This window comes from Coregonus lavaretus (genome assembly GCF_964263955.1).
Source record: "Coregonus lavaretus genome assembly, chromosome: 16".
Taxonomy (NCBI): domain Eukaryota; kingdom Metazoa; phylum Chordata; class Actinopteri; order Salmoniformes; family Salmonidae; genus Coregonus; species Coregonus lavaretus.
The window spans coordinates 19,419,226-19,438,829 of NC_140003.1; the positions used below are offsets into that span (position 1 = coordinate 19,419,226).

General features: G+C 40.9%; 3 protein-coding genes across 4 annotated transcripts in view; 2 read left to right on the forward strand and 1 right to left on the reverse strand.

The window, feature by feature from the left end:
• The first annotated feature begins 315 nt into the window (after nucleotides 1-315).
• LOC311143560 (uncharacterized protein) lies at nucleotides 316-3,698 on the forward strand. Its single transcript, XM_084179413.1, has 9 exons — nucleotides 316-979; nucleotides 1,070-1,131; nucleotides 1,214-1,300; nucleotides 1,388-1,429; nucleotides 1,498-1,671; nucleotides 1,751-1,786; nucleotides 1,885-2,439; nucleotides 2,721-2,832; nucleotides 2,927-3,698. Exons 1-6 carry the CDS (start codon nucleotides 877-879, stop codon nucleotides 1,784-1,786), a joined length of 504 nt encoding a protein of 167 aa, XP_084035539.1. The 5' UTR covers nucleotides 316-876; the 3' UTR covers nucleotides 1,885-2,439; nucleotides 2,721-2,832; nucleotides 2,927-3,698.
• A 1,818-nt stretch (nucleotides 3,699-5,516) lies between these two features.
• LOC311143584 (ADP-ribosylhydrolase ARH1-like) lies at nucleotides 5,517-9,698 on the reverse strand. 2 transcript variants are annotated; one of them, XM_084179434.1, is made up of 4 exons: nucleotides 9,615-9,698; nucleotides 9,033-9,386; nucleotides 7,461-7,824; nucleotides 5,517-6,808 (listed from the first exon to the last, which is right to left on the reverse strand). In XM_084179434.1, the coding sequence occupies exons 2-4, from the start codon at nucleotides 9,355-9,357 to the stop codon at nucleotides 6,376-6,378; spliced, it is 1,122 nt and encodes a 373-aa protein (XP_084035560.1). In that variant the 5' UTR covers nucleotides 9,358-9,386; nucleotides 9,615-9,698; the 3' UTR covers nucleotides 5,517-6,375. The 2 variants fall into 2 exon arrangements, with proteins under 2 accessions (XP_084035560.1, XP_084035561.1); XM_084179435.1 differs by having other exon boundaries at nucleotides 9,584-9,688.
• A 3,559-nt stretch (nucleotides 9,699-13,257) lies between these two features.
• arhgap15 (Rho GTPase activating protein 15) overlaps nucleotides 13,258-19,604 on the forward strand; it is a 50,674-nt gene continuing 44,327 nt past the window's right edge. Inside the window, exons 1-4 of the mRNA XM_084179889.1 lie at nucleotides 13,258-13,392; nucleotides 14,876-15,050; nucleotides 18,124-18,189; nucleotides 18,505-18,654. Of these exons, the coding sequence (XP_084036015.1) occupies nucleotides 13,379-13,392; nucleotides 14,876-15,050; nucleotides 18,124-18,189; nucleotides 18,505-18,654 (405 nt within the window). The 5' untranslated portion in view covers nucleotides 13,258-13,378. The remainder of the gene's footprint in view (nucleotides 13,393-14,875; nucleotides 15,051-18,123; nucleotides 18,190-18,504; nucleotides 18,655-19,604) is intronic.

A 19,604-nucleotide genomic window follows, 5' to 3' on the forward strand; every position in this document is an offset into this window, starting at 1 on the left:
ATAAATGACTCAGCTGAGCTCAATGAAGCCAAAACATGTGCGTCCAGGCTTAATTGGTTGCACAAAGACCAAGCCAGGATGAGCAGACACGGATTCATTAAGCCAGGTGAAACTAATCCTGGATAGGTGCGCGCTCACGGCTCACTCAAATAGACCCCGCCACAGATCACAGATTAACTGATTTACCATGGCAACTAGAGCCGCGTACTTTTCCCCGTCGGAAGCACAAATCCTCATGGAGGCATACGAGGAGGTAAAAGATATAATTAAGAAGAAAGGCAACACCGCCACAGTGATAAAGCAAAGAGAAAAAGCGTGGCAAAGTATTGCAGACCGCCTGAATGCGTAAGTAGTGCACAATTACACACTCACCGCTCCGCTGAAACATCACAATTACAATTCAAATATTTAATTCACATCTCCAAAAATGCAGTTGTACTGTAATTATGAAACGGTTAAATTTTTAATTGAAATGCACTGCAGATATGAGTGAAATTGTGTAAAGTAACTCCATCACACTGTATAAAGCTATGATAAATTTTTTGATATTTTTACTGAAAACAAGACAAAAATACCAAGTAATTTTTTGCAGTGTGACTCCATTAAATGTGTGTGTGTGTGTGTGTGTGTGTGTGTGTGTGTAGATTAAACATGAACGGGCCAAAACGGACATGGCAGCAGGTCAAAATCAAATACAAGAACATTCTGCAGACTGGTATGGTCCCTGACTAATATTTAACAAAGCACAAGCATATATTGTACCCAGAAGGTGCCTGCTCACACATTGTCTGTACTGTTTTAGCAGTGAAAAAGAATACTCACAGACAAGGCACGGGTGGTGGGTCACCAAAGGCTGACCTTACCCCAGCAGAGGACATGGCCTTGGAGCTAAATAAAGGCAGGCCCGTCTTAGAGGGGATCCCTGGGGGGAAAGAGACGAGCATAGGTTCCTCCCAAGATGCCACCCGCTTCATTCAAGGTATGTCCTTCCATCTCTACATGGGATACAACCACATTCATATTGAATCAATTTGGACTGTCTGACTTTGGTTTACCTATTGCCTTGCAGTGTCTGGCAGCACTGTGTTCCTGTTAGAGCCACCAGCACAAGCACCAGACGATGCTGATCCAGTGAGTACTCCATCAAAGGCATACTGTAGGCCTGGCATGTCTTGTCTACTAGCTTCAATATGAATCCGATTAAATGTGATAGGGTGAAGGCCCCAGTGCAGCAGCAACAGCACATGATGGAGACGATGATGAGGAGGAGACCATCTCTCTGGATTCCAGAAGGCATGAGGTATCATGTTAAGACTGTGAAAGTACTATTTACTCTACAATGGTGAGGAGTCCTCATCAAAATCAAAAAATCTAATTTATTTTACAGGACCCAGATGCTATACAGTGGGAAAACCAGCCTGGCAACATAGTGCGTATTAATAAAAGGACACCACATCCTGCCAAATTCCAGCTGCGCTAATTGTATTGTGTTCACAGAGCTCACAAGCTATCAGAAAGTTGTATGGCAACCACCTCCGGCGCCAAATAGAACTGGCAGACATAGACATTCAGTACAAGAAGAAAAAGATGGAAAATCTTGCACTGGAGTCCGAAATAAAAAAGAGGACAATTAGGAAACTGGACCTTGAAATAAAAAAACTTGAGAGGGAGGTGAGATATGCCTTCAATGTACACTGTATGCTATCTGTAACACAAATGTATTAATCATTATTTTTCTTTCCTCCCCCAGCTCCAAGAAGATGACACAGCTCAAAATAAAAATTAGGTATATTCTCGTAAAGTCAAGTGAGCCATGACATATGAGCTCTTATTGTGAGCACACAGGACGGTGGCATCTTTCTAAGGTTTTTTTTATTTTCCCAGCAATCAGTACAACCAAGTCATCGTTATAAGGCATCGCCCTCTTTTGCCCACCCCCCCAGCACCAGGTGTGGCCACTAGCCTATATGAAGGCCCAAAATTGTGTGTTCCTTTCTGCTCTGACAATGGCATGCCCATTCGTGCGAGATGTGGTGGATGAAGAAGCACTTGTGCTGAGGAGAGCCTTCAGGCGAGAAAGGGTCTTCAGGGACCGGTTGGACCCACTGGCCTTCCCTGATGACCATCTATATGAAAGATACAGGTTTTCTGCAGATGGCATCAGGTATCTATGCAGACTACTGGGTCCCAGGATTAAGCACCGCACTGCACGGAGCCATGCACTGAGTGTGGAGCAAATGGTTTGTGTGGCCTTGCGCTTTTTTGCTAGTGGAGCCTTCCTGTACTCAGTGGGGGATGCAGAACAGCTGAACAAGGCCACAATTTGCCGCACAATAAGGAGTGTGTGTCTGGCTATCAAAGCATTAGCAGATGTCTTCATCTCCTTCCCTGGCCACAGAAGACTCTGTGACATCAAAGAGGAGTTCTATAGGATTGCAGGTAAGAGGATCTACAAATTACAGGACAACTGTTAACACATAGTAGGATACTCATTACTTTGTGTGACAGGTTTCCCCAATGTCATTGGTGCAGTGGACTGCACACACATAAGGATAAAAGCCCCCTCAGGTGCCCATGAGGCCGATTTTGTGAATAGGAAATCCTTTCACAGCATTAATGTTCAGGTGAACATAACTTTTTGATATTGTCCATTGACGAACACTCTGCATTGCCAGTGATGTGCATTGATTGGTGTAATATTCCTCATCTTATGATTTCAGATGGTCTGCAATGCTGACTGTGTGATCAGCAATGTTGTGGCAAAATGGCCTGGCTCAGTCCATGACTCCAGAATCTTTCGGGCCTCTGAAATCTATCAGTGCCTATCACAAGGTAAGCCACACAACCCCTATTTATAACCATCATGGCTGTGTCAAGAATATCACTGTGTTTATGAGGTAGTAATGATGAGATTTTGTGTTGACAGGTGAATTCTCTGGTGTGTTGCTGGGAGACAGGGGGTATGGCTGCCAGCCTTTTCTCCTGACACCTTTCACAGACCCCCAGGAAGCACAGCAGGCCTACAACCATGCCCATGCCAGGACCAGGGCCAGAGTTGAAATGACCTTTGGCCTCCTGAAGGCACGCTTTCACTGCCTTCACAAATTAAGGGTCAGCCCTGTTAGGGCATGTGATATTACTGTGGCTTGTGCTGTCCTCCACAATGTGGCCTGCCTGAGGAAGGAGAGGGCCCCCAGAGTGCCACCAGCCATGGACTGGGACAATCCGGCAATCTTCCCTGATGACGACAGTGGTCGGCTGCTGAGGGACCAATATGTGTTGAATTATTTTAGTTAGTATGTGTGCTTTCAATTTTGGTTAAATATGTCCTGCGGTGGCAGAGGAATTTGGGTTTTTTTGGGTTCGTTTTTTTACGAATTTGGCCTCTTATGATGTTTGTGCGGTATACTGTGTGTAATACAAGGCTGCAGGGAGGCTACTGCATCCATTCATTTGTCTGTTCAGTTGATGTGTATGGATTTGTCCTGCATTTATTTTAGTGTGCAGACATGCAGGGTGTGTTATATACAGACCTTTGAATGTGTATGTATCATTTTGTATAATATGCTTGGATTCTGTGCTTTCCATCTTGTAGAGTCACTGTGACTTCAGTTTCGAAAGGAGCTGATGGTTTACCTGCTTTGTTTTGTCCTTATTCAATAAAGGAACATAATGTTACACATTGTGTTTTTATATTCATATGGAATGTGTATTTGTTTATATGACAGAGTACTAGGGCCACACTGAAGAAAAAGGATAAAGTCATAAATTTATGAGGCTGGTTCTTTCTGCAGAAAAGCTACATATTGTTTTGATACTTATGACAATGTGATACTTAATATTCTGGCACATCAGCATGTCTTTGTTTATGAAACCATACTGAAGTACAATTTCACGAAATGCCCCACATCTGTCATTTTAACAACTGTCCTCCTTTAAAACAACTGGTTACAATATTATGACTTGTGTTTTTTTCCCCTCTGTGGCCCTAATATTCTATCATTTTATATATAGCCTTATAGTCTATGGGAAACTGTAAATTATCTAATGATAGCAACATCATCTAAAAATCATTTTTTATCCAAAATCATTGAAATTAATGATCACAAACGTTTAAATAATGACAGTGGGTCTAGTTATATGTGATAACAATGTATAGTGAGCAGTGAAATAACTATTGGTTTCCATTTGTGGTGACTGCTGACTGACAGTAGGGATGAGATTAAATAGATCCTGGAATTTAGCCTGGTCTGGAGCAGGCTAGCTCCACAGAATAAATCTCCATGGTAATTTATACCATAACATATCCTCCTGCCCCCTATCCATCTTTAGTGCAACCGGATTACGGATCAATTGAGCCAGGATCACCAAGATATCCTGGCTTAATCCCTTATCCTAGTTTTGTGCAACAGGCCCCCGGATTGCAATGGTCGCTCTGCCCTTTCTTTGTCTAGCCCCTACTTATAAACAATGCAAAAAGATGGGTGCTCCCTCTTCTGGCCAATCACCAGTCTCCCCTGGGGCGTCACCCCACAAACGCCACATTTGACCTAACATAAACAACATTCCATTTCTTCATGAAAAACATTTAACAAAGGCATAATCCTAATACACGACAACTACTTAAGTAGTTTTTTGGGGTATCTGTACTTACTTTACTATTTATATTTTTGACAACTTTTACTTCACTACATTCCTAAAGAAAATATTGTACTTTTTACTCCATACATTTTCCCTGACAACCAAAAGTACTCGTTACATTTTGAATGCTTAGCAGGACAGGAAAATGGTCAAATTCACACACTTATCAAGAGAATACGTGGTCATCCCTACTGCCTCTTGCCTGGCGGCCTCACTAAACACAAATGCATATTTTGAAAATAATGTCTGAGTGTTGGTGTGCCTCTGGCTATCCATACATTTTAAAAACAAGAAAATGGTGCCGTCTGCTTTGCTTAATATAAGGATTTTTTTTATAATTTATACTTTTACTTTTGATAGTTAAGTATTTTTTAGCAATTACATTTACTTTTGATTCTTAAGTATATTTAAAATCAAATACTTTTATACTTTTACTCAAGTAGTATGTTACTAGCTGACTTTCACTTTTACTTGAGTAACTTTCTATTAGTAAGACTTCTTATTTATCCTCCATCTTTGGGTGATTTCCCCCAGACCCCAGGAAAAACCCAAGATGATGTAAAATCCTTGTTCAACCAAAACCATCAACAACAATTGTTTTGGAGCTTATTGATAATGTTACCAAATTAGTTTACATCTTATGCTTTATATCTTGATATTAAGTGTAAACCATTCATATTGTACACTGAGTATACAAAACATTAACAAAACCTGATCTTTCCATGACATAGACTGACCAGGTGAAAGCTATGATCCCTAATTGATGTCACTTGTTAAATCCACTTCAATCAGTGTAGATGAACATCGCAAGTTTAAGACCATGCTTAGCCATTGTTCTCTCTCTTACGTCTGGTCTTAACAAGAGATGGTCACGGTTGTTTTATACGGTTATCCTTTATTTATTTGGCGTGGCTACGGCCAAACAGTAGCCTGTGTTGAGTTTCGTTAATAAACCGGGAATTCGTAAACTCAATCCTCTGTCTGGACATTTGTTCATTTATGATCTAGCCAGGTCATTACAGTATGTTTCCCATGCCAATAAATCCCTTGAATTTTAAATATGTGTGTGTGTGTGTGAGAGAGAGAGAGAGAGAGAGAGAGAAGAGAGAGAGAGAGAGAGAAGAGAGAGAAGAGAGAGAAGAGAGAGAAGAGAGAGAGAGAGAGAGAGAGAGAGAGAGAGAGAGAGAGAGAGAGAGAGAGAGAGAGAGAGAGAGAGAGAGAGAGAGAGAGAGAGAGAGAGAGAGAGAGAGAGAGAGAGAGAGAGAGAGAGAGAGAGATTTGTTAAGTTACACTGCCACCCTCTGGTAACCACTGTACTTGTAGTCTTCATTTTGAAGATGTACACAATAACATCAGTCTAATCTGAAGTAAATAAATCAATTTTTACACTCTGCCATAGCTAAAATGCTACAATAATAGCACAACAACTGTAGCATTAATGTATGTTAGTGAAGGTTTGATTATAGGCTGGAATAAAAAAAAAGATGTTGCCATAACAGAACATTTTTGTAATTAAAGAGCAAATTCTCCATATGCCTATGGCTCCATCTCCTGGTCAGTAGTTGGACTGCAGCTTGAGATTATAAGTACTCTATAAACCTTTCCAGATCCAGTCATATTCTTTAAAATATGTAATGCAAAAATCAAGGGATGCAAAATTAGTGTCAAAAAAGTTTAAGTAGCTGGAATTACTGATTATCTGCAAGAAATGTAATGAATTTCACGTTTAACCATCTATTGGTTTAATTTGCTTTTCTCTTTCTCAGAATCAAGAGGTTTTCCCCTGAGCTCGTATAGCTGTTGACCTAGTTTGGATAGCCTGTCACGGTACTCCAGACTCCGGTAGTTGATCTCTGGCACCCCTCTGAAGCCGAACAGTGCGCCCCACCAGGCAGCAGCGATCACGGCCGTGGAGTCGCTGTCCCCGCCGTGGAAGAAGCCATGATTGGCCAGCTCAACCCAGGAGTCGCCTGCCCTCAGGAGGGCATCGTAAGCTATCATGGGAGCATCATGCCCACTGGCGCCACCCACACCCTTGAAGCTCACCGCCCTATAGAAATGCTCCCTCTCCTTCACTCCGTAGCACTCTGGGAACTGAAGTTTGCTCTTTCCATCCAAAATCCCTCTCTTTTCTAAATAGGCTCTCCACTGAATTCCAAAGTAGTCCCTGGAAAAATAAGATTAGTCAGAAGCAGATGAAGCTTACACACCATTCTACTTTGTAAACCCAGGCATAAATATAGGAATTAATTTGGCCTGAATTGTCGCAGCAAAAGAATCCTGCAGGAACAGGATTTGATCGTTTAGTCCATAATGTTGACTGATCGGTGGTTAGGCTATTAGCTGGTAAAATGAGGCTACATGAAAAGTGGAATACTGTTAATATAGCTGGGTGTTAATGTAGTTTTCTGTGAATTTATGTAAACCACGAAGCTCATATGCATTTCCTGCAGCTCAGGAAAATTCTCAGCAACAAAAAAAGGAACAAATTAAGATCCTATATCTGTGTTAGACAATGGTGTGTTAACTGGAAAATCTCATGGCAGTATGTCATATTTCTTTATAAACAACAACAACTTTCACTAATTAACATTGAGGTGTGAAGTGTGAACTGCATACAGTCAACCAAAGGAGGCTGTTGGGCAGAGATATAGGAGGACAGGCTTATTGTGATGGTTGGAATGGAGTGGTATCAAACATATCAAAGACATGGAAACCATGTTTTTGACACCGTTCCAGTCCGCCCACCGTTCCACTCTGCCCACTTTTCCACTCCGTCCACCAGCCTCCTCTGCAGCCAACAACAACAAAGGCCTCACCAGTGATCCATGTTCTGCTCCACATAGTTGCCCGAATGCCTGATGTACTCCTTGGCTTTGTCTAGGACATCCATGAGTCTGTGTCCCCAGGCCTCCACGGGCAAGGTGCCCCTCACTGCGTAGGCCGTGAACAGGGCTGCAGCCAGGGCACCCAGGTAGCCTGTGGGGTGGTGGTGGGTCAGACGCCCACTCTCCACACTCACAGCTATCAGCAGGTGCTCCTGCTCAGGGTCGGGGAAGCGCAGGCCGATACACATGGCCCTCATGGCTGCCCCACACCCTCCGCCCCACTTGTTGAAGGGAATCTTAATGCCCTGGTCAGTTCTCTGTCTGTGCATTGTAACGCTGTTGATGCAGGTGATGCCTACAGCGGAGACAGAGAGAGTATAAGTATTGAATTTAATGAAGATCAACATGTTGGTTTAAAACCAGTTAAATGTAACTAAATGTAATCGAAAATGTAATCTACGTCATCCACAAAAGTAATTATTTTTTATGATAGGGCCATAATCAATAACTAGTAATGTTGCATACTCAAATAAATGTTAAAATCTCACCTTTCTGGTAAAAATTGTTATAAATGACTGAGGTGTAGTCCCTTTTGAGGACACAAGCTCAACTACACAGTACAAATACGATAAAAAAACATGAAAGTATGAAACATTTTATATGATGCATTTCCTATTCAACAAAACTGTATGAATAAGACATTAAATTACTTATATGCTTTCTAAATATAGTATAATCAAATATTAAAATGACTAACTATGAGACTCAGTTGGTAGAGCATGGCGCTTGCGACAAGTGGGTTCGTTTCCCACAGCGGACCAGCACGAAGAAAGTACAAATATGAAAATGTATGCCCTCTACTGTAAGTTGCTCTGGATAAGACCGTCTTCTAAATTAGTAAAATGTTTAACGTAAAAATAATTGTATGTTTAGTGTTAAGAGAAAATGTGCAGATTTTCTAAAGGTCTCTCTTGATCAAAACGTCTGCCCCCATCGATGTGAACGTCTCACAGAGCTCTAGCTTGGCTTCCTGAAATCTTTAGGAACGCACCTTTCATCACTGTCTTTCTATGACAAACGGAAAGTGTTTTTTATTTTAGATTAATTGCTATAAATCCATCTCTGAATGTGCTGTCGTGATGAAACACATCTCTCCTGCTGCGCTACGATGTAACGACTGCAGGCATGTGCTTTGGATGTGAGGTAGGGTTCAGCCAGGAGTTGATGGACAGTCGGAAGAGCGAATGAAATGGTAGGTGGGACATCCCAGCTTAAAGTGGTTTCAGATGTCACATCCTACGATAAGGCTCACAAAATATACTACTGTGTCCGTGGGAACCAGGGATATCGCTCAATGCAAGCCGTTTCGATCTACGGTGTCCACAGAACGATTTAAGCCAAAATGTCGGTCAGAACCGCTACCAGAACCACGCAGGTCCTCTATACAGGGGACTTTACATCTAAGTTAAGTGTACCGTGCCCCTGTGTGCATAAATATTGCCATTTGCCACTCATGTTAACACAACATGACACACTTCATAAAGACTAAAAACGGTTACATACCTGCTCCTCTTCCAACCATGTCTGTCATGCTTACAATGTACTTCTCCACCATGGCTTGATACAGCACAGGGAGGGACGCCCCTTCCCCAAACCCTAACTTGACCAGAGCCTCAGCTGTAGCCAGATGCATGACGGTGTCATCACTAACAGGGAAGTCTATGGCATCCAGCTTCTCTAGACCTCCTCTCTTCTGCACTTCCTCATGGATGAACGCTCCATCCTTTTCAAACTCCCAGTTACCATGGTTGTAGCCCAGGGCATCTCCTGCTCCACTCAGGACCATGCTGGCCTTGTACCTCTCTTCCAGGGGGACCATGTCTGACATGGAGAGATCTGGTTGGTGTTCAGTTACTTCTGTAAGAGATTCCATTGGATCATTGACTAATTGAATGTTACATTGAATGTCTAATAATATAAAATACAGAAAAAAGCTGTTGAGGCGAGATAACAGACAGTCAACCATAATGAGAGTCACTGAACCATCAATGATCAAAGACGCAACTTTACAGAATGTACACAATACAAGTTCAGCTAGTGCTGTAAATAGATACCTTGTGGTGGTGGTTGATTTTATAGACTTACATAGGCAGAACTTGAGGATCGGTTCCCTTCCGGTAATTCTTTACTTTATATTGTGCAGTCTCCACTCACCCCACGAGTCATGACAAACACTTCCTGGAAAAAGGCCTTTCGAATTTTGAATATGAAGTTGCAATTGCCCCATCTGCTGGAAGTAAATGGGAAATTAATTGTTTATTGACTATCGTACACTATCCGAACGGTCTATTCTCCACTTTATGCCGTATAAAACGTTTATAGGTTATTGTTTATATTAAAGTTTGACCAAGGATGCCGCCCATGAAGTACACACTTTGAATTGTACGATAAAATAGTTAACTGTTGATTAAACTGACAGTGTGTCCTCACTGTGAGAAATCTTGCTGACTGCGTCGCTCAGGAGTGTTGTTACCGTGAATCAGAGAATGATGAAGAAAAGAGACATTCTACTCGTTCATTTTTGTCTGGTTCATTCAGTCAATGAACTAAGCAGACCAAACCCAGCTGCTTTCGCATTGTTGTCTATAGGAGAGCCACACCCTTAATCGGACTGAAACTTTGACAATTTCAGTGGTGTAAAGTACTTAAGTAAAAATACTTTAAATAACTACTTAAGTAGTTTTTTTGGGTATCTGTACTTACTTTACTATTTATATTTTTGACAACTTTTACTTCACTACATTCCTAAAGAAAATATTGTACTTTTTACTCCATACATTTTCCCTGACAACCAAAAGTACTCGTTACATTTTGAATGCTTAGCAGGACAGGAAAATGGTAAAATTCACACACTTATCAAGAGAATACGTGGTCATCCCTACTGCCTCTTGACTGGCGGCCTCACTAAACACAAATGCATATTTTGAAAATAATGTCTGAGTGTTGGTGTGCGCCTGGCTATCCATACATTTTAAAAACAAGAAAATGGTGCCGTCTGCTTTGCTTAATATAAGGATTTTTTTTTTATAATTTATACTTTTACTTTTGATAGTTAAGTATTTTTTAGCAATTACATTTACTTTTGATTCTTAAGTATATTTAAAATCAAATACTTTTATACTTTTACTCAAGTAGTATGTTACTAGCTGACTTTCACTTTTACTTGAGTAACTTTCTATTAGTAAGACTTCTTATTTATCCTCCATCTTTGGGTGATTTTCCCCAGACCCCAGGAAAACCCCAAGATGATGTAAAATCCTGGTTCAACCAAAACCATCAACAAACAATTGTTTTGGAGCTTATTGATAATGTTACCAAATTAGTTTACATCTTATGCTTTATATCTTGATATTAAGTGTAAACCATTCATATTGTACACTGAGTATACGAAACATTAACAAAACCTGATCTTTCCATGACATAGACTGACCAGGTGAATCTAGGTGAAAGCTATGATCCCTAATTTATGTCTATAAATCGATCTCTGAATGTGCTGTCGTGATGAAACACATCTCCCTGCTGCGCTACGATGTAACGATTGCAGGCATGTGCTTTGGCTGTGAGGTAGGGTTCAGCCAGGAGTTGATGGACAGTTGGAAGAGCAAATGAAATGGTAGGAGGGACATCCCTGCTTTAAGTTGTTTCAGATGTCACATACTACGACAAGGCTCACAAAATATACTACTGTGTCCGTGGGAACCAGGGATATCGCTCAATGCAAGCCGTTTCGATCTACGGTGTCCACAGAACGATTTAAGCCAACATGTCGGTCAGAACCGCTACCAGAACCACGCATCTAAGTTAAGTGTACCGTGCCCCTGTGTGCATAAATATTGCCATTTGCCACTCATGTTAACACAACATGACACACTTCATAAAGGACTAAAAACGGTTACATACCTGCTCCTCTTCCAACCATGTCCGTCATGCTTACAATGTACTTCTACACCATGGCTTGATACAGCACAGGGAGGGACGCCCCTTCCCCAAACCCTAACTTGACCAGAGCCTCAGCTGTAGCCAGATGCATGATGGTGTCATCACTAACAGGGAAGTCTATGGCATCCAGCTTCTCTAGACCTCCTCTCTTCTGCACTTCCTCATGGATGAACGCTCCATCCTTTTCAAACTCCCAGTTACCATGGTTGTAGCCCAGGGCATCTCCTGCTCCACTCAGGACCATGCTGGCCTTGTACCTCTCTTCCAGGGGGACCATGTCTGACATGGTGAGATCTGGTTGGTGTTCAATTACTTCTGTAAGAGATTCCATTGGATCATTGACTAATTGAATGTTTATTAATATAAAATACAGAAAAAAGCTGTTGAGGCGAGATAACACACAGTCAACCATAATGAGAGTCACTGAACCATCAATGATCAAAGACGGAACGTCACAGAATATTCAGATATGAAAGTATTGTTTAGATTTACAGGATGTACACAATACAACTGGAGCTAGTGCTGTTAATACATCCCTTATGCTGGTGGTTGATTTTATAGACTTATATAGGCAGAACTTGAGGTTCGGTTCCCTTCCGGTAATTCTTTACTTTCTATTGTGCAGTCTCCACTTCCCCCCCACCTCCCCCCACCCACGAGTCCACACTGTGAGAAATCTAGCTGACTGCGTCGCTCAGGAGTGTTGTTACTGTGAAACAGAGAACGATGTGGAAGAGAGACGTTCTACTCGTTCATTTTTTTCTGGTTCATACAGTCAATGAACTAAGCAGACCAAACCCAGCTGCTATTGCATTGTTGTCTATAGGAGAGCCACCCCTTAATCGGACTGAAACTTTGAAAAAAAAATTCAATGGTAAACGACCTTAGTAAGACTTCTTTATTTATCCTCCATCTTTGGGTGATTTCCCTCAGACCGCAGGAAAACCACAAGATTATGTAAAATCCTGGTTCAACCAATGTCATCAACAAACAATTGTTTTGGAGCTTATTGATAATGTTACCAAATTAGTTTACATCTCATGCTTAAATCTTGATATAAAGTGTAAACCATTCATATTGTACATTGAGTGTGCAAAACATTAAGGACACCTGCTCTTTCCATGACATAGACTGACCAGGTGAATCTAGGTGAAAGCTATGATCCCTAATTGATGTCACTTGTTAAATCCACTTCAATCAGTGTAGCTGAACAGGGGAGACAGGTTAAAGAAGGATTTTTAAGCCTTGAGTCAATTGAGAGATGGATTGTGTATGTCTGCCATTCAGAGGGTGAATGGACAAGACAAAAGAGGGGGGTGCAACTCAACATTAGGAAGGTTTTCTTAATGTTTTGTGCACTCAGTGTATATCTACGTTTTGGTAATGGAAGTATGCTGGTAACCAAATTGAATTTAAGTTAGGACAACATTAACTGCAGTGAAACCTACCACAAGGCATGCACAACTAACTTTCAAACTACACTTTGGGCAAGGGAGATGTTTGAAACAAGCTGTTACTAAAAACAGGCCAAAAAGGAGAAGCGGAAAACCACACAAGTTGTTGTCTCGTACATCAACTCTCTGCTGCAGGAGGGAGATAATTCTGATCGACCCTGTTTCTAATTTGTGTGATGGTCAGATCTCACATCTACATGCGTTAGTAATGTCTATTCACTTTTGAAGTTAAAGCAAATTTCAGTCAGACTATTTCTGTGCAAGTGGCATCCTTCAGGAAGTGGGGTCCTGAGCCTGCGCCATATAACAGACGTTCACATCAACTGTAGAGCAGCAGTGAAAGACATGGTGGTTTGACTACAACACGTGATGAAACCTACTTCCTCTAAAAGGAAGACTTACACTCTTTCTCTCTTTCTCTTTTTGTGATCTGTGACAGATTGATATGATAGAGGCATGGCGGGGACGAGGTAAGAAAGACACCATTCTAGTGGGTTTGGGTTTGCAAATTCAAAGATGCTGTCATTGTTGTTTCCTTTCTTTTAAAAGTATTTGGGGTTTAGTGGGGGCCATTGGTGACTTAAAGAGATGTAACATCTGGGCAATGGTGTCAGTGGCCTGGGTCCTAACTGGACGTGGCTGATGGGTGGAAAGTTGTAGACACGTGAGGAATGTCTGTTATTCTTGAGTATTATAGTCCAGAATCGTTATAACATGGTAGATGTTGTTTAGGAATGCCCTGTCTACGTGCAGTTAAAACAGGACATGTTAGATGCCACAGGATACAGTAGCATTTCTGATGAACAAGTGTGAATGTAAAAAATATATAGAATTTGTATGTCTCTTTTTTTTACGTTGTTAAACTGAAGCTTAGGAGTTTCCTAGCTTTTTGAACTCACTCCCAATCTTCAAATCTGTGATATCACTAAAACTGCATTCATTATCCTGTCTGTCAATTGACATTTCTGCATAAGTCTTTACCAGAAATATGACGATTTGTATCACATGGCCATCATTATTTACTGCATTGTTAATGTGGTAATCAGTAACAAGAAGAGATGCAAAACATCAGTACTGGTTGATTTCTGAATCTGTTTTTTTGGGTGGGGGAGGGAGTTTGAGATTTGCTTCCTGTTATGAGACACTTTGTGCAACTTAAAAAAAAAACATCAATCAATAGCACACACAAAAAAAACACAAAGAAACACTAAAATATTTGATGACATTGGCTGGATGTGCCATAGTATTTACATTTACATGAACATTGTTTAGATTGAACATAGATTTTTGTCAGTGGGTAGACTGTTTATTATTTGTGAGAATCCTTCAATAAGCAGACTGTGAGTTTTTCCTGCTCATCGACAGATACATTACAGCAAGAGGTATGTTTTGCAATGCTTTGATGAGGCAACCATAACAGGAAGGAAGGTTAAAGTCCTCAAGCTTAGACCAGACTTCTTGCAGTCTTCCCTTAAATGTTCCTCATCTCCTGAGTGTCACTACTAAACCAAATAAATTAATGCACTCCCAAAAGCAAAAACAGCACTTTAATGGCCTTCTATTAAGTGTTTTACATCCATTTAATTATTAGAAATCGTATCAGTTGGATACTACTTATTATTTATCAATATTTGAATCAAAAGAGGACCATCACGCTCACCCAAAAGTGTGTTTGGGGTATAAAACCAGTGAATTCAGATAAGCAAAAAATGTGATGGGTCAGCCCTCAAAAAGATGTTGCGTAAAGCATACTTCATTATTTTTTTTAAAGTATCATTTTTTACTGCATCAGGATAGCATACACAGACATTTTGTCTTAATAACCTTCTTCAGTATATAGGTTATTTTACATCCATTGATTTATATGAAATCTTATAAATTGGATAATAGTTCTTTTTTTCATCAATATTTTAATCTTAACATCCACTTATGTTTTCATCTCCTTTTGACCAGAATCAGCAATCTTCAGAATGTAGGGAAACAGCCGCCTCTGATTCTGCCCCACCAGTTGACCGGAGCAGCACAAGGTACAGTCCAGATGCGCATCAAGAGCTCTCAGAACAGTGGGGAACGCCTGAGTCAAACCAAGTCCATGGTCCTGCAGGATCCTGACCTGCCTCCCAAACCTGTGAGTATACACTGAGTGTACAAAACATTAGGAGCACCTTCCTAATATTGAGTTGAACACCCTTTTGCCCTCAGAACAGACTCAATTTGTCAGGGCATGGACTCTACAAGGTGCCGAAAGCATTCCACAGGGATGCTTGCCCATGTTGACTCCAATGCTTCCCACAGTTGTGTCAAGTTGGCTGGTAGTGGATCTCTTCTCCGAATAGCTCGTTCCATCTCATCCCACAGATGCTCAATTGGATTGAGATCTGGTGACTGGGCAGGCCACTGCAATATGCTGTATTCACTGTCAAGTTTGTGGACTCGTTCCTGAACAATCCTAACCTTGTGGCATGGGGCATTATCCTGTTGAAAAAATATACTGCTGCCATGAAGGGATGCACCTGATTGGCAATGACGTTCAGATATCCTGTGGCATTCAAACATTGCTCCACTTTTATTAAGGGGCCCAATGTGTGCCATCACAACACCTACATCAGCCTGCAATGTTGACACACGGCATGTTAGATGCATGTACTCATGTGGTTTTCTGCATACCCTAGTCCTCCCATCAGCGTGAAACAGCAGGAACCGGGATTCATCAGATCAGGCAATGTTTTTCCAATTCTCCTGTGTCCAGTGTTTTCGTTCCTTAGCCCACTGCAACCGCAGTTTCTTGTTTTTTGCTAAAAGAAGTGGAACTTTGTAAGGTCGTCAGCTGCCATACCCCATTCGCGTCAAGGTAAAACGAGTTGTGCATTATTTGGACACCAATACTGTACTGTCAGTTGACTAACTGTAGCTCGTCTGTTGCTCTGCACACTTTGTGTCAGCCTGCCTTTGGGTGGTGGACCATTCTTGATACACAAGGGAAACTGTTGAGTGTGGAAAAACCCAGCAGCGTTGCAGTTCTTGACAGTTGACACACTCAAACCGGTGTGCCTGGCACCTACTACCATACCCCGTTCAAAGACATTTAAATATTTTGTCTCTAAATATCATTCACCCTCTGAATGGCACACATACACAATTGTCTCAAGTCTTAAAAATCCTTCTTTAACCTGTCTCCTCCCCTTCATCTACACTGATTAAAGTGGATTAAACAGGTGACATCAATAATAGATCATAGCTTTCACCTGGATTCACCCTGTCAGTCTATGTCATGGAAAGATGAGGTGTTCCTAATGTTTTGTGCACTCAGTGTAGGTGTATACACACACAGTTGCATGCACACACACGCACACACACACACACACAGACCTATCAGCTGGATATACTCTGATTTTAGAGGCTTATTGAATATTGTTAGCCATTTGTTGAACTGTGTTTATATAAATTCCAGTAATTATGATTATATTCTTTATAAACCGTTGTCGCACATTAGGTGATTATCATTAGCTTAATTGAGCTGATCTCTGTTTGACTCTGAGCACTTCCCTGTGGGAAAATCAGGGTAAAGATAAAACAGATGATGCATTTACAAAATGAGCAGTCTGGTGTAGCATATTTGGAATAATGTAGCTACCGTGTTGACAATGAACTGGACATAACCCCAACCATTTAATATTTTTCATAAATTGGTGGAGGGGCTGGCTGACACCTCTATTTAGCATAGTGGTTCATGCCTCGTATCATACAATACATCTGTCTGTTGGCTGGAATGTTAATCTGCAAAATTTCATCAGATACAAAATAGTATTAGATGTGTTTACAACAGGCCATTGACCTTCAATCCGTCAGTCTAGATTGCTAAACATACACAGTTGTATTGTAAACCTTCATAGGGTTTATTAGTAATTGACAGCAAACTGAATTACTCAGATGATCACTGCCGTGAGGCCACGTCTGATGTTTTGTTGGGTTGCTTGTTTGCTAATTATGCAGATGATACTTGTTTGTGAGACGTCTTATACTGCAGTAATACAGTTTGTCCAGAGGGAAGAGATGCAAAGGCTACCGGAGATAATGAACCAGTTCTTACGGATTACAAACATGGTCATAAACAACTCAGAACAAACACAACTCAGAACACGGAACACGGAACGTTAGAGTGTTGCTTTAACATTGCATCAGTGTTCCAGAATGTTGTTCGTATTACAGATGTACTTTTCATTTCATTACATTCATTACACAGAGGGTCTAATCTAACAGACATCAAAATAAACATTATTTGTTTACTCTCATATATTAGATATGTTACCAGAGAGCAGAGAAATGGTTTCTTGACCTCCTCCAATGTATGGAAGTAAGTGTGTGTTAAACCCAACTGTACCGTGACCCTGCTCCACCCTCTTACACTGTGATTAATGAGAGAATATAGCAGGACCCAATCATAATGACTATAGGACTCACTAGGGGTTTGGCGTGCTGGGGTAGACCTATCCTTATTGGAATTCCTATAAGTCATTTGAACAGTAGAGGGCAGGCCAGCACTGTGCTGAAGGATAAAACTGACTAGAACGATACACTGTGAGCTGTGTTTCCATAGTAAAGGGTGTGGATATCGCAGAACTCTTGTTCAACTATGTATAAGCGCAACCTCTTCTAAGCTACCTTTAGTATAGCTATAACTATTACTGCTTCTGCTGCTACTCTATTACTACAATACTGAAATACATGCAGTTGAAAATGGATTTGTCAAATGACACTATCAATAATCTTGCTTTATTTGTGTCCATGTTTATCTGGATGAGTGTTTACATTGCTGTGATATTGATATGAATTCTCACGGTCTGATTTTGATTAGCACTGGGTTGTGTGCGTTGTTTTTCTGTTGTCACAATGTGAGGTCTCATCTCATTAACCACACTGTTTCCATACACGCTACTATCAGAGACTATATAGTCTTGTACGATATAGATGTTCTATATGTTAATATAATGATGATACATTCACACATAACCATACTTTGTATGCACTATATTGCATAGTCTTTACAGCATGGAATAACAGTACCTGTATGCTTTTAATTTCACTGAACCGATTTTACTAGCTAAGACAATATGGCCACAATCAAGCAACAGCTCTGATTTGAAACAGTCAGGGAAATCAGCTCCTCTTCAATATATTTTTCTGCTTTTCTGTTTCTGTAGATTTCTCGCCACCGGAGGAACCAGTCTCAGCATAACATTGGTGGAGCTGGAGCTGCAGACACTCTTGTGAGTATTACAGGTCATCATAAAGAACTGTCAGTTTGTATATGGCAACATATGGACAGAAATCTGTTTGGTTTATTATGCTCTATTGCTATATGCCTGTTATTCGCCATTAGACTATTTCTATAAGGCTAACATTTAAGTATTATTCACTATTAATATGTTTCTATGCTTTTAATTCAGCAGGCCAATTTTACTTATTAAAATAGGTATTTATTTTGTTGATACTGATAAAATAGCATGTGTTTTATTTGAATATTTATGTCACATTCATTGTTAATATCTGTTAAAGGCTAAATGTTGCATCATGCATTTCAGGTTGTTTTGAAAGGTGAATATTTGAATAAAGCCAAAATATCAGATGGAGGCAAAAAACTGAGGAAGAACTGGACTTCAACTTGGGTAGTCCTGGAGACTGATAAACTTCTGTTTTATAAAGAGAGCAAGCAAGAAGCCCTGACGAATTTGGTAGGTTTATACAACACACACACACACACACACACACACACACACACACACACACACACACACACACACACACACACACACACACACACACACACAGTAAAGTAAAAAGTGACAGTTCAGTAAAGTAAAAAAGTGACATCAATAGGTTGGTAACCTGCTGAATACGAGGGGGCAATGTTCAATTACAGCCTCAAATCAACCTTCTGAGGGATTGCCTATTAGCATTATGAGTGCAAATGTTGAGTGAACACACGCTATGTGCATTTTAATTTGATGCCAGAAATGAAGCGTTTTCTTTTCATTTTCTGATTTCTCAAACTGGCAAATTAACTTTGGCTTTGATCCCAAGGACTGGAGCTCACCCCATCAAAAAGCAATGAGGAACTGTTTACCCCCTTGTGAAGTGGACTGCATATTGTGTGTGTGTGTGTGTGTGTGTGTGTGTGTGTCTGTCTGTCTGTCTGTCTGTCTGTCTGTCTATGTGTGTATAGTATGTGACTTTAATCCACCCTGCCCTGGTGAGAGAGAGAGAGAGAGAGAGAGAGAGAGAGAGAGAGAGAGAGAGAGAGAGAGAGAGAGAGAGAGAGAGAGAGAGAGAGAGAGAGAGAGAGAGAGAGAGAGAGAGAGAGAGAGAGAGAGAGAGAGAGAGAGAGAGAGAGAGAGAGAGAGAGAGAGAGAGAGAGAGAGAGAGAGAGAGAGAGAGAGAGAGAGAGAGAGAGAGAGAGAGAGAGAGAGAGAGAGAGAGAGAGAGAGAGAGAGATGGAGAGAGAGAGTGGTTGGGGGGAGTCTCTAAAATGAGCTTGCCATGCTTTTTAATGAAGCTCCAAAGACTTAATCAAAGCCCTCTCCCTTACTGAGCCCCACCAGAGCAACGGTCTGTCAGACTCTCCCCGTCCAATAGTTCATTATGGGCGAGAGAGACATTTCCACTTCCACATAGATTGACATAT